The 22569-nt window shown below is 48.3% G+C and overlaps 5 protein-coding genes across 5 annotated transcripts in view; 3 read left to right on the top strand and 2 right to left on the bottom strand.

Moving 5' to 3' along the window:
• Positions 1-9: 9 nt before the first annotated feature.
• Positions 10-2763, bottom strand: LOC128278733 (ATP-dependent RNA helicase DDX24). The gene is made up of 5 exons (XM_053017462.1): positions 2563-2763; positions 1975-2493; positions 1322-1911; positions 1090-1259; positions 10-1016 (listed from the first exon to the last, which is right to left on the bottom strand). Exons 1-5 carry the CDS (start codon positions 2761-2763, stop codon positions 10-12), a joined length of 2487 nt encoding a protein of 828 aa, XP_052873422.1.
• Positions 2764-9843: 7080 nt separating this feature from the next.
• LOC128278245 (proton-coupled amino acid transporter-like protein pathetic) lies at positions 9844-15266 on the top strand. The gene is made up of 7 exons (XM_053016927.1): positions 9844-9890; positions 10114-10221; positions 10909-11140; positions 13035-13156; positions 13794-14120; positions 14204-14416; positions 14493-15266. Exons 2-7 carry the CDS (start codon positions 10148-10150, stop codon positions 14923-14925), a joined length of 1401 nt encoding a protein of 466 aa, XP_052872887.1. The 5' UTR covers positions 9844-9890; positions 10114-10147; the 3' UTR covers positions 14926-15266.
• Positions 15267-15874: 608 nt separating this feature from the next.
• Positions 15875-17700, top strand: LOC128267845 (proton-coupled amino acid transporter-like protein CG1139). Its single transcript, XM_053004791.1, has 7 exons — positions 15875-15935; positions 16030-16095; positions 16161-16311; positions 16393-16514; positions 16597-16923; positions 17000-17212; positions 17283-17700. The coding sequence occupies exons 1-7, from the start codon at positions 15904-15906 to the stop codon at positions 17698-17700; spliced, it is 1329 nt and encodes a 442-aa protein (XP_052860751.1). The 5' UTR covers positions 15875-15903.
• A 157-nt stretch (positions 17701-17857) lies between these two features.
• Positions 17858-21944, bottom strand: LOC128269025 (chromatin-remodeling complex ATPase chain Iswi). The gene is made up of 3 exons (XM_053006360.1): positions 21891-21944; positions 18998-21577; positions 17858-18903 (listed from the first exon to the last, which is right to left on the bottom strand). Exons 1-3 carry the CDS (start codon positions 21942-21944, stop codon positions 18454-18456), a joined length of 3084 nt encoding a protein of 1027 aa, XP_052862320.1. The 3' UTR covers positions 17858-18453.
• A 539-nt stretch (positions 21945-22483) lies between these two features.
• Positions 22484-22569, top strand: part of LOC128278732 (chromatin-remodeling complex ATPase chain Iswi-like) — a 2307-nt gene continuing 2221 nt past the window's right edge. Inside the window, exon 1 of the mRNA XM_053017461.1 lies at positions 22484-22498. Within this exon, the coding sequence (XP_052873421.1) occupies positions 22484-22498 (15 nt within the window). The remainder of the gene's footprint in view (positions 22499-22569) is intronic.

Below are 22569 nucleotides of genomic sequence, written 5' to 3'. Positions count from 1 at the left end.
GAAAGGTTTTCATCCCATTTGGGTTTCTTTTCTCTTATTTTTCCGCTGCTTCTTTTCCTCTTTGCGCTGTTGCACTGCTTGCTGCACTAAGCTGATGGCCGACTGTTCGCTTTCGGTGGCCAACCGCATGCCACCGGTTGACGTCGGGTAGCGCATCTCGATCCGGTCTATCGCGAGCGGCATTGCCAAAAGGTGACTCAACTCCATTCGCTTCCCCTTAAACTTGCGCTTCTGGCGTCCCTGCTCGAGCTTGCGCATCTCTTCCTGCTCACTGTCCACGTCCGAGTCGCTCTTAAATTCTTTTGCCAGCGTGTCCTCCCAGGAGCGTTCCTCACCGGCGCGTCTCTGTTGCATTTCCATCCGCTCAATTTCCCGCGCCAACTGTACACGCTGCTTAATTTGGCGCATCATCCGATCCGAAGTCGGATACAGCGGCAGGTCTTCGGTGCGTCCAAGATCCTGATTTAGCTTCACGTAGTCTTTCACTTCTTCCGGAGCGATCAACAGCACCGTTAAGCCCTCTTTGCTAGCTCGCGCCGTACGTCCTGATCGGTGAACATAGTTTTCCGTAGTCTTCGGCACCTGATAGTGAATGACGTGGTCAACATTCGGTATGTCTAGTCCACGGGCCGCCACATCCGTCGCTATGAGTAGTGCCTTGGAGTTGTCTGTGAAGCGTTCCAAGTTCTTTAGGCGCTGGCGCTGCTGCATGCTGCCGAAAAGACTGAGCGGCTGGCAATTCAGATACGTAAAGAGTGCCACCAGCCGACGCACACAGCCAATCGAGTTGCAGAACACCAGTGTGCGGCCAGGATGGCGCTGGACGAAGTAGTAGAGATAGAAGTCCTTGTGTGTCGCCTGGCAAAGGATGCGCGATTCCGTAAGCGTGTGGGCCGTTCCGTGTTCTTGCGTTAGATCAACCACCTTCGGGTTGGTCATACCGATGGTTTCAATGAGTTTGTTCAACCGCTGGCCGGGCGTTTCCTTCAAAACTTTCTTCGATTTCTTCGGATTTTCTGCGAATGTGGAATGTGAGATGAACGAATGAAAATATTTGGTTTCTTCAGTCACTTTTTCATCGCAACTAACTCTGCAGGTGCTCTGGAAGCTCGTGGTCCATCGTGAGTGTAGCTGAGAAAATGTAGTTACGACGCTTTTTCTTCGCATCCTCGTTCGTGTTTATCAATTCCAACAGTTGCTTCAATTCCTCAAAGTGACCTTTTTCCAGCATCCGATCGGTTTCATCTATCACCAGGAATCTAGAAATTGTACCAGTAACTCGTAAACAAAGCGTTACCCATCTTTACCATTCGCCACTGACCTGATATGCATCACCTTAGAGAGGTGCTGATTGCCACTTTGAATCAGTTCCCACAACCGGCCTGGAGTGGCGATTACTATTTCAGGACATTTCCGAAGCATACGCTCCTGTTTCACGACGGCCATTCCGCCGAAGACGAGGGCAATGTTTATGGCGGTATACTTTGAAATCGACTTTAGATGATCGTTAATTTGTACAGCCAGCTCACGGGTCGGAGTTAGAATCAGCCCGTACAGCGGTTTGTTCGTATCAACAGGTGGCACTTGTTTGCCTTCCTGGGCAAATATTTGTTCATCGTCCCCGGTCAGCTCGAATTCTTCCGGCGGCGGCGTTAGTTCGTGTTCATCGTTGTCGGGAACCGTGTTATCGGAGCTCGGCTGGTTCATTTGCTTTAGCTTCCGAATGCCCTCCAGCATCGGTAGGCCGAATGCTAGCGTTTTGCCGCTACCCGTTTCGGCCGCACCGAGTAAGTCTCGGCGACCAAAAATAGCAGCCGGTAGAGATTTTTCCTGGATTTCTGTGGGCGTTTTAAAGCCCTTTTCCGCCAAAGCTTTTACGATCGGTTCCGACACACCAAGCTCTATCCATTGCTAGAATGAGACAAATAATCTCTTAAATTTACAGTCTTCGTAACACACTATCGTCGTACTAACCATATACTCCACACTAGAGTAAGTTGTTTCAGATACTTTTTTAGGTCGGCTCTGTTCGGTTTGTTTTTTCTTCAATTGTTTTTGTGATTTCTTTGATGGTTTCAAAAGCATCGAGAATCCCAGCTTTTTGTTCTCCCCGTCAACAGCCGGATCAATGTTAGTTTCACCTGCTTCCGATGTTGGTTGCTTGACAGGTTTAGTTGATTCTCCTAGTGAACCCACCTTCGCTTTCGTTGCGATTTTCTTTACGCCAATATTTGCTTGTTTTTGCTTTGTGGCTGCTTCATCCTTCAGAACTTTTGCTGCTTTTGCTTTCAATTTTCCCTTCTGCGTATTCAATTGATCTTCGGAATCGGAAAACTTTTCGTTGTACTGGACAGTGGGTTTGGTGGCCTTTTGTTTCTTTTGGCGCACTTTACGATTCGTTTCGTCATCGGAATCATCAGATTCATCACTATCGTTGGCACGCTTGCGTTTGGGTTTCTTTTTGCCGCCATCAAAACTCTCGTCATTGTCGTCCTGTTGAGTTTAGAAAGTTTGCTTGTAAATTAATCGAGACAAAATATGTAAGGGGCGATAGGTCGTTACCTTTTGCTTAGGCTTGCGCAGAAAGTTGTTGCCGTAGTTTTCCATCACCTCCAGACCGATAAATCCACCAAGATCTGCTCCTTCGTCCGATATAACAGCGCCATTTATCTTTACCGATTCCCATGTTCCTTCTTTGACAGTATTCGGCCTGCCAGATTTGCGTGGTATTCTCTTCGGCTTGAATTTACGATGTTTCTGCATTTTAACCGAACAGTAAATAGATCTTTTCACGAGAGCTTTGCGATCACCAGTTCTACTTGCACGTGTATTTCTGCGAACAGCATGCGGAGAAGCTAAACAAAAGATTGTCAATAGAAATTCGACCGTTTTTGACAGCCGGTAATTTAACGTCAAAACGTCAAAGTAAGCGTACGCAGCCATGCAGCACGCAGCCAAATGGTAGAAAATCCAAATTGATAAGTTTCTTCTCGTTGATAATCCATCAGTAGATAGTACCAAAATAGAAGAAATTAACAACATATAAAAGGCACCAATCAGAGTCATACAGAATCCTTATTTTCTTTTGTAAAACTAACTCTAGTTGAAATACATTCAAAAATAAGCAGGCTCGCTTAACTAGTCGGTACAAACGTGATTATTACTTTACAAACTTAATCTTTCTTTGATGGTTATTAGCTCCTAGTATCCACTCTCCGCCGCGGCCGCGATAGACAAACTATTGAACAAAATTGTTCCTGTATCGATTATAGTTCTCACATTCCATGTGTTTGTGTTGCGCTCATGTCGGATTTTAAGAAGAGTTGTAAAAGCAAACATATCGCTATCGAGGTTGGTTGATCCCAATACCGAAAGGTATACAACTAGTTGTTGCTTTTTCTAGAAATGCATAACTAATCAGCAACATTGAACCGCAAGAAAACACTGTTACAATACCATGTGCAGATTAGAAACCTGGCAGCTCAATTTTTGTTTCCATCGCTTCGAGCAAATATGAATCATGCTTTATGCTTGTTTCCGTCACTGTGCATCGTAAACCAATCTGCCCTCTGAATGACGACAACGATCACTATTAACAGCCGGTTTTAATGACCCGAGCTCGTGGCCGCCGAATGGACCAAACGGCTCCTTTACCATTGTTTACATGCATCTCACGTGCGCAGCGATCGGTCGATCGGTCAGAACGAAGATCCGTTAAGGACAGAAGGAACCTCTGTGAAGCAAATCTACTTCCGATTCCACACGCTAGGTCATTGCCGGACTTTCGCGCACATCTTCGATGTGAGGGTGTCCGGCATCGCAAAGGACGACCGGTGTGTCGCTGAGTGGCCCTGACTTTTTGAATTCGCATTCGCATCTTCTACGCCGTTCATAGTAATACATCACGACACACCGTGATGCTGGCCTTCCCAGTAGCGCTTCTCTTAGGAGCCTACCCAAACCGCTAAGCCGGTAAGCGACCCCTTCCCCAAGTACCGACTCGTATCTCATCGATCCCATGCACATGCCACTGCGAGACGCGGACGGGGTAATACCGTAAGAATGGATCATGCTCGGAAGGCGTGGGGGTCCCCGGGCATCGGGCGTACCAACAACTAGGCGAACGATAACAACGACACAACAAAACAAACCACAACGCATACAACGCCAATGGTCGTTCTGCTGATCAGAACATTTAAGCGAACCCCTGCGAACCTCTGGCACCTAGTCCGCCGTCAACGGTTGCACGCTCTACACGCACTTTCAGTTTCGCGGCAACCACCGCACTTTGCAGTTCTCAGCGGTGCACTTCGTGCAGTGGCCCTACTGCAAGCCCAAGTGCCTTTCAGTGAGCTGAAACGCCCCATACGGATATAGTGCCCTGATTTGGATTGATCAACGATCGCACACGCGGCTGCCGACGACTTACTTTATTTAAATTCAAAATAAAACTCCAATTCTAGTGCCAGACGCGTGATCTGTGTTTTTTTTTTTCAATGTGAATCGCAGAGTGTTGTAGTGTTGCAGTGCTGGATTATGTAAAAAAGTTGTGTAGTGTCGTTTTAGGCATTAGTGCTGCAACTATTATCGTATTTATTCGATCACTTTCAGTTCATAAAACTCTTATTTAACAGGTTAGTTATCATCGACCTCGAAGTAAAAGCTAAATAAAACCACTTTAACGAATGCAACAGACTGGAATGAATATACTATGCTCTTTACAAAATCTCTTCGTGCTCTAGTGTTGAGAGGGCAAAGTTTTTACTCTCCGCATTTCAAACAGGGGAAACAGGCACTTTACACTCGATCATCCAAATAATCTTGACCCAAAACATGACTGCCAAGGTGCATTAGTTACACTTTTTGCACCGCTTTTTTTCGGTGAACCTTCACGTACGAATGTCAAGTTCAACGGGTTTAGAAGTACTGAATAACCAATCGGAGACTAAACCACCTGTGACGCTTTAGTGGGCTCAACCACCGGGTCAGTTCGGTTAGTCAGTAATTGGAAAAAAATGATTGAGAGTTCGAGCAATCTGTGCGAAAACGATTTTGTTGAAAGATGAAGGCACCGATCTGCTTCTTGATCGTTGTTGTAGCGGCGTTTGGCGGCGTCAAGTTGTGCGTTAGTTTATTATTATGTCTCCTTTTACCAAGTTCTCGCGTGCTTGGCGTGTTCTCTGAACCAAGGACGGTGGTAGCCTTTCCCTGAGGCAGCATCATCGGGTATCGGGTGGTCTGTTGGTCGGCCGCACGCGCACGCGTTGCGTGTGTTCCGAAGCATTTCGAAACAAAAGTGAAAGACTCCGCTTCCGGTAGCCAATTCTGTGGCACAGAGTTGCTGGCAACTGGGAAAGGATCTGGAACGGGGCTACCTGTCGATATATTCCACCGCAAGTGGTTTGATCTCTGATTTTCCATTAGCTGCCCTCACATGATCAATCTCTTGGCGATTGGTAGCATAGACACCGAGCACCGGTCGCAATGCATTTCCTTTCTTGGGTTCACCATTACGACAGTATTTGACAGTGACACAGATTGCCCTAGAGTAGTGGTCATTGATCGGGTGCAAATCGAGTGAAACCATGATGCAACTTGCAATGCAGATTTGGTTGGTTAACCGATTTCCTATTCGATCGCTCGGTTAAGTTCACTCTTTATCCTTATTTACTTACACGTTTGCCTTCAATTGGGTATATTGTGTATCACGCTGCATCATAATAGTTCACCACCATACACACATATATGGACATCCGCGGCGGCCAAAAAACCGGCGATGACTTTATTGCCCTGAAGCCATGACCCTCGCTGAGCCTAGGTTCCTTTGCACCAGTTCAGTGCGGTTTTGGGTGGCGGCCTATGTGCCACTATCCGGTAAGCCACATCCAGCTGTAGGTAGTATTTGCACACTCTCGTAAAGAAAACGTTGAAGCTGAGTACGGCGACTGGAGAGAAAACAATCGCGCGATGTCAGCTTCGTTTTTTGTTTGGTCAGAAGACCTCCGAAAAGCTTCAAAATAAAGGTGTCGTCAACAGCGCCCGTCCAAACCAAGCGTTCGCTATCCCGAACCCTTTCATTCACGCAAATTACCTTTCGATGGTGAGCTGCAATTTGGGGTCCGTACATAAAAAATAAACAGACGGTACATGATCTCAATCGATCGGTCGATCGATCGTAAGGCCAAGCTCCACCAAGGGTCTGGTAAGCAAACGGTAGCCCAGCGGAGCAGACAATCACATCATCATTACTAGGTTGTTCATTATATTCGGAGCCTCGATAACAAGGAGCGATGCTATGAGCCTAATTTTTTTTTGTTATATTAGTACACTCTTCAAATGAACGTATGTGAAGTTTCATTTCAATCGGTCACTTTGTTTTTTTTTTTAGAAGCCATTTAGTGTCGACATGTCACAGTATTTTTCACAATGGAAAAAAACAAGTATGTGCAGTGATTTAATTTTTATTTTTGAAAGGTTTAAAAGCAAAGGAAAATTATGAACAAATGTTGAAAGTGTATAAGGACTCTTTACCTTTAATTAGGTGGTTAAAAGAGAGGTTTCTGAGTTTAAACGTGGACGTAGTAGCCTTCAAGACGATCCATGTCAAAAACGTCAAAAAACAGACACAACATCGGAAATCATAAAACAATACAGAATATCGTTTTTGAAAATCGTCCAATCACTGATATAAATTAAGTACAAGACCTAGCCAACTCATTGAGCAGTATAACCAATATTTTGACTGAAGTTTTGAGTTCGAGAAAGCTGTTTGCAAAATGTCTGCCGCATTCGCTAAAAAGCCATTCGAATGAATCTTTCTTGACAACATTTAAAGCGTTTTCGATAGGATAAAGTGGATTTTGTGCATTGAATCATTACTGTGGATGAGACTTGGGTCTATTACTATGATCCTGAATCAAAACAAGAGTCTAAGGAGTGGTGTGAACCCTTTTCTTTAGTTCCGAAACGAGTTCGTCCAGAAATTTACTAAAAAGATGTTAGCATCAGTTTTGTGGGATGTGAATGGAATTTTGCTGGCGGATTACTTGCAAATTGATAAAACAATAAATTTTGATTATTTTTGTAACATTTAAGACATACTGAAAGTGAAATTTTTTTAAAAAAGCCCCGGTTTGCATAAGAAAAACATCGTCTTTCATCAGCGCAACGCACCGTGTCACAAGAGCAATTTGAAAATAGCAAAAATCCATTAATTAAAGTTCGAATTGTTGAAGTATCCACCCTATTCAACAGATTTGGCCCTTAGCGACTTCCATCTGTTTTCAGACCAAAAAAAATCGTGTGCGGAAAGTGTTTTTCATCAAATGATGACGTCATAACAGCTGTAAAAAAATATTGTGACATGTCGATACTAAATGGCTCGTAAAAATAAAATTTAGTGACCGTTTGAAATGAAACTTCACATACGTTCATTTGAAGAGTGTACCAATATAACAAAATAAAAATTAGGCTTGTAGCATCGCTCCTTGTTATCGAGGCTCCGAATATAATGAACAACCTAGTATGTCTCTCGCGCTTGATGCCGTTGAACCGATCAGGCATTATGCGATCGGCAGTGAATACCGCCTGGGGCGGCCAGTTTTCTGCTGATGGACGAGCCTCCGGACTGCACTTTAGGCTGCCAAAGTCAATGTGGAAGCACCAGGAAAGAGAACTCCTTGCGCCATTATCAATGAAAGTTACCAAGCATCTTCCGAATACTACCCAATCCGAAGTGATCCGTAAATTGCAATCCTCAGAAGTTACTAACGCAATCAGACTGAGAGAAGCTAACACAATCGGATGAAGTTTCAAGATTTTTTCCCCAGCCTGAAATGGAGTCGGTTGCATAATACACTCGTTGAGTTCATTACCTGCCCAAAATTTTCGTACTTTAAGGGATGGTCAAACCAGGCTCGGCGATAAGCAAGCTCATCGAATTATGTTAAGGTCACTTAAATCCCAGTCCGCGTTCTGTCATTGATGCTCCACTTTTACTGATCACAAGGATTATCTGATATTGCTCAAACCCCCTGCGGGATCTTCACTCTGCTGCGCTGGGATTTGTCAACAACTGTAATTGGGCACAGCATCTGTGGCCAGTAGTAGTAACTGTCGCTGATTGAATGTCTGCGCCGGTATGACGGATCGAGCGGAGCCCCATTCATAATCTAGAGTCTCAGATCGATCGTAAACGACCATGCTCAGTGAAGGCAGACACCTGTAAACCTGCTTTTGATTTCACTATCATCTGCCGGGTTATCGCAACTCCAGTCCCGTGACTTACGCAGTGGCGGCGTCCGATGATAAGATAGATCGGTCACGGTAGCCCAGAACATTAACACCACCAACAATTCGCAATTGATTGAACCTCGGATTGTCTGATTGTTTACAGGGGTCTCAGATCTTCCGATGTATCTTATCGACTATCACGGGCAGCAGCGTGTTGTTCAATGTCGCTCGCCAGAGTGGTGCCCGTGGCGCTGTTTTCCCGGTCGCCTGCGACATAAATGGCTGCAAGAGCTCACTATCACTCCAAACAATGATCCTCCAATACTCGCAATTAATCACCAACAATTACAATCAGTCGCCAGACGTACCGTGCGTTCGTTTGATTTCACAAGATTGATGACGATACTAATAATTAAACTAGTCAAATTACAGCGACGATATCGGGACAAAGCGAACCGATGTTGCAAAATCAGCAAAATCGTTCGGTAGCGAAGTGTTTACTACCGATTGCTATCATAATGGCCTCTTCCGACAAACCGGGGGGAGTTCAATTTTTAATTGATGTTCCTGTTTTAAAAGGTTTGCATTATTTCCGCACGCTTCCTGAGAGCATGGTGCCATGAGACCAATACACGGGAAACATGAGACATCCGTGTCGCTTGTTTGACTTAGCGTAGCGGTTTGCATAAAAGATGCATTCCATTCCAGCCGACAACCTTGCCGACTTTGCCTTCCATCGCAACCGCTAGGGTTGGGGGAGCAATATTGTTTGGGCAGCTGGACAGAAAAGCTTCCGAAAATAACCCCATTTACAATCCGAGCCTGAACCTGAAGTTAGAGTACTCCCCTGAACTCTGAGAAAAGCCAACTCTTCCCTTGGGGCTTCTCTTGGAGGTAAATCACTATGAGCAAGTAGCTAATTTGATGTCGATCCGTATCAGGCTCCAGAAACGAATCATCGGAGAATAATGTAGGATAGTTAAGTGGAACAGGCTTCATAATAGTGTTGGCATTTTTCATCTAATAACGTCCCCTAGGACTGCTGGTGATGGTCGTTGCGTTTTGAAACGAAAACAACTACATCTTTCTTTTTGACCCATCTCTTTCTGAGTAGCTCCTGCAGAACTAGCAAGCATATCTATGAGCGTTTGAGCTAGTTAATCATCTAATTGATCACACGCATGTTGTTACCACTTCAGCTAAGTGTTTCTCCCAGTTCTACTCCCAACGGAGCGTGCACAACGTGGTGCACTTGACGCGTTATCTCTTGGGTACTCCATGCAGTCTACAAACCTACCGGTTGCCACCGACGAGCCCGAGATATTTACGACCTCCTCGGGACTTTATTAGGGATTAGTGCAAACATCCTATGAGTGTAGGTGAAAAACGCACCGAAGAATCCTGAAAGCGAGGGCGAAAGTGTAGACCCCTAGGACGTTTGGAATGGCCGTCTGTAACAGAGATGGGGCAGGGCAGCGTTGGGTGGCCATTCTTAAAGGCGACATATCGCCACAGATAACGACCTGTTCATAATTGTTCACCTTGTCCTGTTTGATTCCCAATTACTATCGGCTATTTGATACGCTTGCTGCCGATAAACCGGGCCCAGTCGCGCACGATCGCTCTACCGCGCCGCTTCACTGTTCTGCGCCACTGTTGTGAGTACGGCGATTTTGGGGCCACGTTTTGGGTTTCCCTTGTGGGAGCGGGCAGGCACTAGACTGGCCGGCCTCAATCGTGTCCATTCGTAGTCCTAATCCTGTGCAACGCGAAACACACGCAGCCCAAACCCCGCACCCCCCACCCCGATTAGCGACTGTTCTTGTGGTAGCCAATTGAACCCAACTAATACTGTTTACTGTTACCGTTGCTTACGTATAGTGCGCCAAGTGAACGGACCTCTGCATAACCGACCATGGCAGACGAAAAGGTGAAGGGCGATCCTTCGGCACCGGCCGCGGAGTACAGTGTCGGTGACTTCAATTCCACGTGAGTAAATCTATCAACGTTTGGTCCATCCGCAGGAAGTGAAAATTATCTCTCCACTCGTCGTAAGCGTGTAAAGTGTGTTAAAAAATAATGCTCTCATTGATCATCGTCTTATCACACACTCGTCCATTTTAATCCTGTGCTCTAAAAAGATGCGAGAAAAAGGAGATATTGTCAATTAGTAGACTCGAACAGTGGGCCATAAATCTACCTCAGTGGCAACACCGCCTAGCGATAGGTGTCTATCCAACTCGCTCAAAGTTTCCCAAAACCCTGCTTCATTCCACCTATTTGGAAACGTGAGAAGCGTGCACGATAACGCCCCGATAACGTACTACTGCCCATAAATCGCCGGTCCCAATCCGTCAGGCAATCAATTTAATAACAATGCCGTGTGAAGCTCCTACCTCTGGGACTGGCACAAATCGAGGCCCATAAAGGCTACAAATAAAATACCTACGGCTTGCCGTATGACTTGGCCATTCACCAAACTTGGTGTTTTTCGTCACCGCGTGCATGTTCCGTTGAGCAACGGTTGTCATTGAGATAAGAAACGACGCGTCACACCAGCTACCGGGGCCAGAACCTGGGTCTGATAAATTCGGTGCTCTTCGGTACTCTACACAAAGCGATCGAATGGAACAGCCCATCTCACGCTCCCGAACCTCTCGGCTTCCCGTATTGCAGGACCAAGCTCGCGGATGTGCAGCCCATCGATGATGCCGAGTACAACCCGTTCGAGCAGCGGCAAACCGAGAAGCCAAACTCCACGGCCGGCTCGCTGATCCACCTGCTGAAGAGCTCTCTCGGGACGGGCATTCTGGCCATGCCGGTGGCGTTCAAAAATGCCGGCCTACTGTTCGGGGGCATCGGTACCATCGTCATCGGGCTCATCTGTACCCACTGCGTGCACATACTGGTGAGTCTCTGGGCCACGTGCCCCACCCGAGCTACGCTACCTAGACGGGAACTGCTATTGTTCCGTGGGCCATCTCCTATCGCTTGCTCGTGCCGGAGATGAGACCGGCGCGAATGATTGATTCTCTATCATGTTGCTCCCTCGTTTTCGTTTTTGCTCAAATGATCATTTCCGTCATTCACAAAAAAAAACAGATAACAGTCGATACAACCGTTGTGTAACGGTGATCGGCCGTTCGATGACTCATTTTGCGATATGAAGGAGGCTATTGTCCGCGAAGCTAATCTGTACATCGTAACAAGTTCCACAGATGTTTATGCAGATTGGGAACACACAGTGCACAGTACACTATTGAAATTCCATTCCATATGACTACGCGATGTACTATCCCCCGCCAATGTGGCCTTGAAAGTTCAAGTAAACCCCTAGTAAAAAATACGGCTAAACGGTTCCGCAACAAAAGTCATTCACACTGCACAACACTCCACTTGAGTTGGGTGAGAATGGGGCGAATAAGAAACCCCGTCAATGAACCGGCAACCGACAGAGTAATCCAGTTCGCCTTGAGTGGTCGAGGATGCCACGGGCTTTCTGGCGACGGTTCACTATCAAGACGGCTCAGTTCAAGTCCACGGACTCGTGATCAGCGATGCCACTGGCTCGCTGGCCGTATCCTTTCAAGGTGATCCTTAGGGTGGCCCCTTTCGAAGCGTTGGCCCATTCGTATCCTAAGTGGAAGGTTCGGACGCATCCAACGTACCACAGACTCATCTGTTTAAGGGCTAACGGAAGTCAACGAACCGAGTGCTGCCGACGAGGCCCTTCCAACTATCGAAGTCAACAGACCCTTGTAGGGATCGTGCTACGAATCGACCCGTTACGAACGGATATTTCCGTGTAATAATGTGTTGATCCATGCTCCCGTGATGTACCGTTTCATTATGCCACAATGATTTGTAGTATGCCGAAGATACTAAGGGCTTATGTTCCAACTCTATCACTCACCTCGTTAATACGGTGTCTGAGTTTCAAGTGGTATCCGCGTCACCTGTGTAGAAGTAGCAGGAGTGTCCCAATTGCCGAGATAAGGTTGATGAACACTGTGTCGGAGTGAGTTTATCGTATCAATATATACGTCCATATAATGTTTTACTTACCGGGCATGATTTATATCGCCTATCGCCATTAAGTGTCTACCGTAAACAAGATTCCGATTGATAGTGACCCTGGTAGGAAGTTGAATGGTTTTTCTGCCATTCAATTGAATGAAAAAATGAAACAATAAAAGATTTTTGGAAAAGCCAGCTTAAATTGTTGACTTAGCGTACTTATCAAACATGTTTACAAGTTAAAAAAGCTCCTGAAGAAATATTGTTGACTTCCAACTGGAACGAAGTTTTTCGGAGTCTGCAGATACTGATTGATCCAATCGGTAGTCCAAGTGACAGGGTCTTTCGAATCTCCGTGAACTTCGCCAACTTCCAAGGACAAGAAAGCCCCCGTTCAGAGGCGTTAAAGACGTGCCGTATGGTTGCTCATTGATACGAATGCAAAACCGCATCTGAAACGGGCAACTATCCCACGACATCGGTCGGTCATAGCGCGCAACCGGTTGGCAGAATATGGACTCATCGAGCCACATGAACCATAACCCACGGCGCACGGCGTTTGGTCGATGGCAGGAAAAGACCTTCCCACAGCATTGGCGCGAACGTGTTGAGCCGTTTTGCTTCCGGTAATCAAAGTCGATGCGCCGCAACAATCGGACATTCAGCCACAGGTTACGACAGTGATTTCGTAATCATCGCTCACTGTGCCACACTGAGTCACTGCGTTGCCCCTCGTGCGGTCATTGCCCACCACGGCCTTCTAATGGCGCTTCTTCCCGCTCTAGGTCAAAACCTCCCACATGGTCTGCCAGAGGACAAGGATACCCGTGCTAGGTTTTGCCGAAACCGCCGAACGTGTCTTCCAGTATGGGCCACCAAAGCTGCGACCCCTAGCAGGTTTCTCAAAGTAAGTACCCCGTGTTCTTCCCGGGTCCCAAATTCGGGGAGCTTAGCATTTCCGTCGAAACCTTCCGACCTTCGCACCTATAAACAATCGATTGGCCTCAGCAGCAGTTCCGATGCGCGGCGTACGACATGATGATAAGCATTTTAATTAATTACCACCGATATGAATATGAATGATGGCTGCCCTCGCTAGGTACTGTTTTCTGGCACTGCTTCGTTACGCGAGGTCTGTAGCGAGCATCGCCATCCCCAGACGATACGCTTATGTCAACAGCAGCTTCGTAGTTCGGTTTCGCCTCGAGGTTAACGCCGGCGTTGAATACCCACTTCGTTTGAAGTTTCCGACATTCGCGAGGCATATCGTCACCCTCTATTTTGGTTGCCCACAGTTGTGTCCTAGAAACCCGCGAACTGCGAGGGGCACTCTTAAGCATCAAGGTCGGAATTTAAAATTACCAGCATCATCACGCCGTATAGAGCCAATCCATTGTTTTGCTTTACTTTAGTCAATCAGGTTTCGTAGGTTGCGTTTGAAGCCAAATGAAGGTCGGTCGATCTTGCACTTTATCAAGAGGTGTGTCGGTACACTAGATGGCACGGTTTACTGATCGCAATTTTTCATTCGACTCATTCGACAGAGCCTTCGTCGACTACGCCCTGATGGCAACATACTTCAGTGCGGGCTGTGTGTATATAGTCTTCATTGCCACCTCTTTCCACGATGTGATCAACTATACGACGGGCAACGACTGGAACGTGCGCATCTACATCCTGCTGACCATGCTTCCGGTCCTGGTGATTGGCCAGATTCGAGAGCTCAAGTATCTGGTACCGTTCTCGGCTCTCGCCAACCTGTTCATCGTGGTCACGTTTGGCATCACGCTTTACTACATCTTCAAGGATCCGCTCGACTTCGACGACAAACCCTTGTTCGCGTCGTTCGGTACCTTGCCGCTGTTCTTCAGGTACCGTATCGTAGTTTCCGTTGTGCGATGGTTACTAGTACGAGTTATGTCTAATGGTCTACTCTGCCTCCCATCTCTTTCAGCACGGTTATCTTCGCTATGGAAGGCATTGGCGTAGTTATGCCGGTAGAGAACAGTATGGCCAAACCGCAGCACTTCCTGGGATGTCCGGGCGTGCTTAACACCGCCATGGGAACCGTTATCGTACTGTACGCAGTCATTGGATTCTTCGGTTACGTTCGGTTCGGTGAGGCATCGAAAGGCAGCATCACCCTAAATCTGCCACTGAATGACGAGTAAGTTGCTGCAGTACACGAAAGGAAGTAGATCGTTCCGTTGGTGTTAACACACTTTCCGTCCGTTTCCGCACAGCCTGGCCATAGCGGCACAGATCCTGATCGCGCTGGCGATCCTCTTCACCTTCGGGCTGCAGTTCTACGTCCCGATGGACATTCTGTGGCGCAAAATTCAACACAAAATACCAAAGAACAGGCACATGATCTCGCAGATTGCTCTGCGCAGCGGCATCATGATCCTTATGGGTGGGGTTGGGCTCGCAGTGCCCGAGCTGGAACCGTTCATCGGGCTGGTCGGAGCCGTGTTTTTCTCCAGCCTCGGTCTGTTCGTGCCGTGCGTCGTCGAAACGGTGTTCCTGTGGCCGGGCGAGCTGGGCAAATTCCGCTGGGTGCTTGTGAAGAACGTTATCTTCGGTGCTTTCTCGATCTTTGCGCTCGTCGCCGGTGCATACGTCAGCATCAAGGACATAATTGCGCTTTACACCGACGACGATGAGCATGACGAGTAGAGCGGAGTCCGGGGCACACGGAAAACGTTTAACCGACCTTGCGCTCAACGCACTGGGAATCGAACAAACAGCTCGAACGTTTAGTGCCTATAACGTTACGCAGCTTATCGTTTGGTATCTTAAATTAAGATGTCAGGCGAATTTACGGATAACTACTGCATTCCTCGTCAAGCAGCGGAACAGAAATAGATGAACCTATCAAAACCACTACTAGAACTGCGAGAAGATCACCTCACAAAGGAAGGCGTCTCTCTGAGAGTCCTGAGCTCCACCCGATCAGCAAGTCCAAGCACATCCTGGCAAAGCGCTATTATTTATGTTCAACACGATATTTTCTTGTGCTCAGCCATATGACCGGGTGGAGCTATCTAAACAATAAACGGTACGAAATAAACTATTCAAAATAACATTACCTGAGTAACGTTTAATCAATCAGGCGAAAGAAATGTAGCTTCGATCGTCATGGTGTAAGTACTCTGCCGTCACCGGTTATGAATTGCATCGCCTTTATCCTTCGCCAGTATCAGCGAGTCCCGGTAGTGGCCCATGCGCTGAGCCTTTACTCTCTTTTACCTTATCTCATAAACGGGCTTGCCGAAGATTCGATGGTCCGATGATGCGTTGAGAGAAAGGGAAGTAAAAGGCTTCACCGCGATTCACATATCGGTCGTAATTAGTGTGCAAGCATGTGAGAAAAGGCGGTATTGATTACTATTCGTTCACTTGATGGCTCGCCTCAATGATGCATCAGCGTGAAAAGTCAGATAAGCGGGGAATGGGTACGCTAGACCGTTATCACCGGCGCTTCACTATCACAATTATCAATCAAACAGACCAGCCTACTTAAACTTAACCGCTTCCATACCACTAGAAGTTGCTCGCACAGCATCAGACGAAGTCATTCTGTCAAAGCGTGCGTCAGTGTCATAACGAATTGCCGCAGGTTTAACGCCGTTTTGTTAATCGAGCAGCGTAACGATGGAGCTAAAAAAAACTTCGGCACATGAATGGTTTGTAATGACTGATACCATCCCACACGGTGGTGAGGTTTGTACGCTTACCAAATTAAAACAACGATTAATTTTTTGCCCGCTCTTTTTCTAGTGTGCTACCAACGCAAGATGATCCGTACGATCCGTTCCGGCATCGGCGAGTGAAGAAACCCAGCCCGTAAGTTTTGCTCGTTAAATAGTTCAAGCATGTTCAGCTGTTTCAATACGCACTGCTCTTCGTAGGACCTGCTACACGATCATTCACATGCTGAAGGGATCTCTCGGAACCGGCATCCTAGCGATGCCGTCGGCGTTTCGTAACGGCGGCCTAGTTTTTGGCTTGCTCGGTACAACCCTCGTCGGTATAATCTATGCCCACTGTGTGTATCTGCTCGTAAGTTTGGCTACCGGCTACACAAAGTCAGGCCTGCTGAGATCATGAGCCTCCGGGCGTTTGTTCGGTCACATTTTTTAGGTATCGACATCACAAAAGTCTTCCGCTCGTACGCGGGTACCGCAGCTCGGCTTCTCGGAGACGGCCCAATGTGTTTTCCGGCACGGGCCACACGCCACAAGACGCTTCGCTGGCGCTTCCAAGTACGTGGCGCTTGCAAGCACTTCCCGCTCTTCTTGGGCCAGGAACAAAAGCAGCATCTTCTCTTACACATTCCACTCGCAGGGCCTTCATTGACTACTCGCTGCTCATCGTCAGCTTCTTTTCCGTCTGCGTCTATTTGCTATTCATCGCAACCACCCTCAAGGGTGTGATCGGGGCTAAGCTGGAGATCGAGTGGGACACGCGCATCTACATTCTGCTGACGGCCGTTCCGTTGATTTTCGTGACGCAGGTGCGCGATCTGCGCTATCTCGTACCGTTTTCCGCACTCGCCAACACCATGATTCTGGTCACGTTCGGTATCACGTTGTACTACATCGTGCGTGATCCGGTTGATCTTACGGATCGGCATCTGCTACCGGAGTTAACGGCATTGCCATCGTTTTTCGGGTACAACATGATCTGTTTCCCGCTAGTCTAAAGGCCGGCCCAAATTGCTCACACCATTTCCTTTTGATCGTTCTAGGACGGTGGTGTACGCGGTAGAAGGCATCGGGGTGGTGCTTCCGGTGGAGAACAAAATGCAACATCCGGAACACTTTCTGGCATGCCCGGGCGTCCTCGGTACAGTGATCGCCTTCATCATGGTTCTGTACAACGTGACCGGGTTTTTCGGTTACGCACGGTACGGTCAGAAAACGGAGGCCACCGTCACGCTCAATCTTCCGTCGGAAGAGTGGTAGGTGGCAATCGGAGAAGTTCGAATGTATGATGAGGCGCATTCACATTTCTTCGCTCCACTGGCACAGGTTGGCTTTATCGACGCAGCTCCTGGCAGCGGTTGCCATCCTCTTCACGCTTGGTATATACTACTACGTACCGATGGACATTCTGTGGCGCAAAGTGAAACACTGCTTCGACCCGAAGCGCCATAATGTGGCTCAGATTGCGATACGTTTCGGTATTATGCTTACCATGACCGCGCTGGCGCTTGGAGTGCCGGAACTGGAACCGTTCATCGGACTCGTCGGTTCGATCTGCTCCGCCACACTCGGTCTAATTACACCCATCGTGCTGGACACCGTGTTCCGCTGGTCGATCGACGGTAGTTTCGGATGGTACCGATGGCGTTTGATAAAAAATGCCATTCTGGTCACGTTCGGCCTGTTTATTCTAACCGTCGGCACATACTTTAGCATTAAAGATATCGTAGCCATATACGGGTGAGTGGTTCCCATTTCGAGGGAACACAAAGCAGACTCTGTCAGTTGCAGTGTTCTATCTTCATAAACTTTCCAATAAAACGGTGAAAATACGAGTCGAATAATTGAGTCTGTGTGAAATACTTTATTACTTTCGAAGCTTATTATAATAAATACACGCATAGAGTAAGCCCATTTAATGCTGTGGATACAAACTACAACCACAACGTATCTTCCAATACCGTCTCTTTCGGGAACAACTGTTTTCAGCCTCCAGCCTTCAGACTTGTCAAGCGCGGGAACCGTTTCTCGATCGATGGGAAAAAGCGCAATACTGGGATTTGTTTGCTATTTTTCCATGACGCTTGTTTCCTTCTAGTAGTCAATCAAATGTAACGCCTCGTTCACTCGTTTCATATTCACACTTTACTTAAAGTACTGGGAAAAATACATACTAAATGGACGATGGACGCGATGGAATAGTAGAGATGGTACTACAGAAAGTGACACTAAGGGTAGTGGGCGCTTGGCCACCGTGCACTGTAAGCTAAAAGACAAAAAAACTAATCTGCGGACTAAAAAGCAAATAAAATATATGTTTCCCATTTCTCCGAGATTTACGTCATCAGGGGGTAGTATCCATCGAGAGTTGGCAACCTTACGTTCCGCTGCTCACACTTGTGGAGTTGGGAAGTTTCACAAGGGGGACCTTAACGGTATTGCTGCTTTTTGTAAATAAAAATAATTACATAAAATCGTCCAGTTCCTTGCGTTCTACTTAAACCTTTTTCTTCTTCTTGTTCTTGTCGTGTACCGTGGGCGTTGTCTCGGCTTTGCGTTTTTGGTTGGCCTTTTGGGCACCACTACCGCCACCGGCACCAATACCAGCACCGGTACCGCTGCCGCCTCCGGCACCACCCGTTTTCTTTTTCTTTTCCAGCCGCTCCTTTTCCTCCAGCTCCTGGTTTTCGCGTTCGATCAGCGTGATCAGCGTGTTGCACCGGCGCTGCAACTCGAGTGCCGTGCGGGACTTCAGGAACCAATCGAAACGGAAGTGCGGTGCCGACCGGACCGCGACCCGCAGCTCCTCGTACACGTTCTCCTTGTCGAAGCCAAGCTTGTGCAGCATGCACACCAGGAACCGGTCTTCATCTTCGGTGTAGTTTTTGCCCTTGTTGTTGGCGTACGCAATTCGGAGCTGGTGGAACGGTGCACGGTAGCGGACCATCTAACGACAAAGAGAGTGTTAGTAAACGGAGCTCTTGGAAACTGAGGCCCACTCAAACCAAAGACTTTGGGGCCGCTTACAACGTCACGCTTACCTTGCTGTCCAGTGCGCGTTTGATCGAGGCACGGCGTTGAATTTTCGTCTCACCCCGCTCAATCTGCGCCATAATGCGCTCGATGTCCTGCAACTCGTGGCAACGCTCCCAGAATACCGCACTGTACTCCATCACCTCGTCCGGCGTTTTGCCTTCGACCTCCTTGGCAATGTTTTCGATATCATCCCGCCCGTACTTCTCGTTTGCCTTGATGAACTGGTTGAAGTCGCGCTTGGTCCAGTTGGTGAAACCCTGCGTCAGCAGCGACTCCTTCTCAATCAACTCGTCCTCGGTCAGTGCATCTGCTTCGTCGATCTTACGCTGCTCTTCGCGCTGCACCTTGTTCGCCTCGGCGCCCAGATCGGGGTTCTTCGGTACCTTGTAGTTGACCGTCTTGCGATAGTGGTAGATTTCCTGGTCCAGCAGCTCAAACAGTCTGGGCGGGAAGAACTGGAAGTCTTGCACGATCGGTTGCTTCGGTGGGCGAGGCGCCTTCGGTGCCTTCGGTTCGGCTACGCGCAGTGCCTCCTTGAAGTACGCGTCGACGGCGTAGTTGGCCTTCCGCTCACGCTTCGGTGGCTCTATCCAAGAGCCGAGTGTCTGCAGTTTCTGCTTCTCGCGATAATCCTCGCCCTCGAACTGGTACACCGATCGATTTTCCAGATTGTCCGTATCGAGCGTGAAACTGCGCAGCGAGCTTTCGCCCAGCTTGTCGAGCTTGGCGGTCTGTTCCTGCGTTTTCTCCTCGCCCTTCTGCAGGATGGCGTCGATGTCTTCGTCAGTGATCTCCGAATCACGCGACTGAAACACGTGATGGGCTCCGAATCGAATGATGTTCAGCATTTCGTCCTTGTTCAGGTGGTTCGTTTTGTTGTCCACAAGCCGACCCTGCTGGATGACCAACTTGTCCAGCTTCAGTTTAACCTCCGCTCGCTCCACAATCTTCTCCTCGACCGTGTTCTCGGTGATGAGGCGAAACACTCGTACCTGCTTCTTCTGCCCAATACGGTGGGCCCGGTCCATCGCCTGCAGATCCATCTGCGGGTTCCAATCGGAGTCGTAGATGATCACTACGTCGGCAGTTGCCAAGTTGATGCCCAATCCGCCGGCACGCGTCGACAACATGAAGATAAACTTGGAGCTGTTCTCCGCGTTGTAGTCGGCAATCATGTTCGATCGGTCCTCGTGCGGCGTCTGCCCATCGAGCCGACAGTACTGAAAGCCCCGCCAGTGACAAAAGTCCTCCAGGATGTCCAACATACGCGTCATCTGGCTGAAGATGAGCACACGAGACTCTTGCTCCTGCAGCTTCCGCAGCAGCTTGTCGAGCACCACCATCTTGCCACTGTTCTCCAGCAGATGATAATCGGTCGTGTAGGGTGGGCCCGGTTCTGCGCCATCGAACAGATACGGGTGGTTGGTGCACTTGCGCAGCTGCATCAGAATGTTCTGCAGCCGCATCTTCTCCATCTTTCCGGCCCCGTTCACCACGTCGATGTCCTTCAACAGAATCCGGGTGTACCACTCGCGCTGCATCTTCGAGAGGCCCACGAAAATTTTCACCTCCTTCTTCGGCAGCAGTCGCTTCTCGACCTCCGACTTTAGGCGACGCAACAGGAACGGCTTCAGCACCGCGTGCAACCGCTCGATCAGCGAGTTATCGCCCATGCACTGGTTCGCATCGAACCAGCTGTCGAAGTCTTCGGCGCTGTTGAAAATGTCGGGCAGCAGAAAGTTTAGCAGCGCCCACAGCTCGTGCAAATTGTTTTGCAACGGCGTGCCGGTCAGCAACAGTCGGTTGGCGGTTTTGAATTCGCGCAAAATTTCCGACAGCTTAGACTTTTCGTTCTTGATACGATGTGCCTCGTCGATGACCATGTAGCGCCAGTTGAACTTCTTGAAGACCGCCTTCTCGCGGATGCACATCTCGTACGACGTAATACACACGTCCCACTCGCCCGGCATTAGCACATCGCGGATGAAGACGTTGCGCGTTTCCTGATCACCGATCAAACATACGGCGCGCACCGACGGACACCAGCGCGCGAACTCATTCACCCAGTTCTGGAGCGTCGATTTCGGTACGATCACAATGTGCGGACCGTGGTTGTTGCGCACGTTCTTCAGATAGCCCAGCAGCGAGATCGTTTGCAGCGTCTTACCCAAACCCATCTCGTCCGCCAGAATACCGTTGATACCGTTTTCGAACAGTGAGATCATCCAATTCAGGCCACGGATCTGATAGTCGCGCATTTCGCCCGCTTTTATGTACGGCGGAGACGATTCGAAGCGAAACACCGTCTTCGCCTTCGCGTTCGTTGCGGCCAGCAGCTCCTCATCCTCTTCCTGCTCGGTCTTCCGGTGTCGGTGGTCGCCCGGATCGGCATTTTTGTCCACTTTCGGTTTGCGGCCGCGGGGCGCTTTCGGGGGGCTCTTGCTGGGGGCCGAGTTCATGAAGTGAGCGAAAATTTCGGTTTGCTTCAGCAAAAACTCAAACCGCTTGCCGCGGTCCGTTTCGAGTGTCGCATCATAGTCCGGTTCCTTCGTGTTGGACGAAGTCGTGTCGGAGTTGGACTCGTTCTGTGAAACAGTTAAAAGACAAGCGGCATCCATCAACATTGCATCAATTGTTTTCCCCATCCACAACAATGGACAGAGGAGAGCCATCGGCGTCGGCCAATGCATTATCCTCACAGCAAATGTCCTCACGGATCGAGACAAGCTATCGACGGCAAAATGCCAGTGGCGGTTTTCGTTTTTTTCTGTCCGCCTATCTCTTTTTGCTTTTCAGGCATCATTTGTCAAAGAAGCGTCCAAGCGCTCCACGGCGCTAGGATTTCATTGGCTGATGCAAATTTTTATCCCCGCACAGGCGCTTCGTGAGCGCACTTACCGAGTTGTCGTTAGTGTCCGCCGTTTCGACAGGATTCTCTTCTTCCTTGGACATTTTGCGAAGCTGGATTTAACGTTGAATGAACAGAGTTTTACGGCCAACAAATAGCGCTTGTGTTGCAGTCGATCCAAAAACAAGCGGCTGAGCGGCTAAACATGCAGCACTGCACCGTGTTGCCAGCCAGGACAGTTTTTCTCCTCCGTCGGGACAGTGCTGTCAATCGTGTTCTAAAATCTTAACCCGTAGTTCTAAAAAGCGGTAGTTGCCCTACGAAAAACGCGCGAAAATGCTTCACAACGGATTGTGACTTTTTTGGTGAACACAGAAAGCATTTTCAATGTCGCATAATATTTTATCGCAGCACATTCCTTCGTAGCATAGTGACCATTGAAATCCCGAATAGTAGCTAAGCTCGCATATTAAACTAAGGCAGACTCAAACTCAGAAGCTCAGTGTGCTTTGGTGTGCCTCGTTAAAACGCGTTTCGTAGAATCGCTCCTTACTGGGACGCAGGACTCTTTTAGGACAGAAGCCGGTTAAACGAACTAAACCACCGGACTTTCTTCAATTGCTGGTAACTGAAAAACTTAACAATGGATAAAGAAAATGTAAGTAGAGTGTTGAAATTGGATGCTTTCCCAGCGCTCGAGCAGCGGACACCCTCTGATTCCTGTCTCGA

This window comes from Anopheles cruzii, chromosome 2 (assembly GCF_943734635.1).
Source record: "Anopheles cruzii chromosome 2, idAnoCruzAS_RS32_06, whole genome shotgun sequence".
Lineage (NCBI taxonomy): Eukaryota > Metazoa > Arthropoda > Insecta > Diptera > Culicidae > Anopheles > Anopheles cruzii.
Note: the sequence above shows the minus strand (reverse complement) of the source record. Positions and strands in the feature narration are given on the sequence as shown.

Coding starts and splice junctions, on each gene's coding strand:
- LOC128269025 (XM_053006360.1), bottom strand. CDS start 21,944: ATGTCCAAGGAAGAAGAGAATCCTGTCGAAACGGCGGACACTAACGAC. Junction 21,578..21,890: donor CGGACACTAACGACAACTCG/GTAAGTGCGCTC, acceptor ACTGTTTCACAG/AACGAGTCCAACTCCGACAC. Junction 18,904..18,997: donor AACGCGCACTGGACAGCAAG/GTAAGCGTGACG, acceptor CTTTGTCGTTAG/ATGGTCCGCTACCGTGCACC.
- LOC128278245 (XM_053016927.1), top strand. CDS start 10,148: ATGGCAGACGAAAAGGTGAAGGGCGATCCTTCGGCACCGGCCGCGGAG. Junction 10,222..10,908: donor GTCGGTGACTTCAATTCCAC/GTGAGTAAATCT, acceptor CCCGTATTGCAG/GACCAAGCTCGCGGATGTGC. Junction 14,417..14,492: donor AATCTGCCACTGAATGACGA/GTAAGTTGCTGC, acceptor GTTTCCGCACAG/CCTGGCCATAGCGGCACAGA.
- LOC128267845 (XM_053004791.1), top strand. CDS start 15,904: ATGGAGCTAAAAAAAACTTCGGCACATGAATG. Junction 16,312..16,392: donor CCCACTGTGTGTATCTGCTC/GTAAGTTTGGCT, acceptor CACATTTTTTAG/GTATCGACATCACAAAAGTC. Junction 17,213..17,282: donor AATCTTCCGTCGGAAGAGTG/GTAGGTGGCAAT, acceptor CCACTGGCACAG/GTTGGCTTTATCGACGCAGC.
- LOC128278733 (XM_053017462.1), bottom strand. CDS start 2,763: ATGCAGAAACATCGTAAATTCAAGCCGAAGAGAATACCACGCAAATCT. Junction 1,912..1,974: donor ACTCTAGTGTGGAGTATATG/GTTAGTACGACG, acceptor GTCTCATTCTAG/CAATGGATAGAGCTTGGTGT. Junction 1,260..1,321: donor TCTAAGGTGATGCATATCAG/GTCAGTGGCGAA, acceptor TACAATTTCTAG/ATTCCTGGTGATAGATGAAA.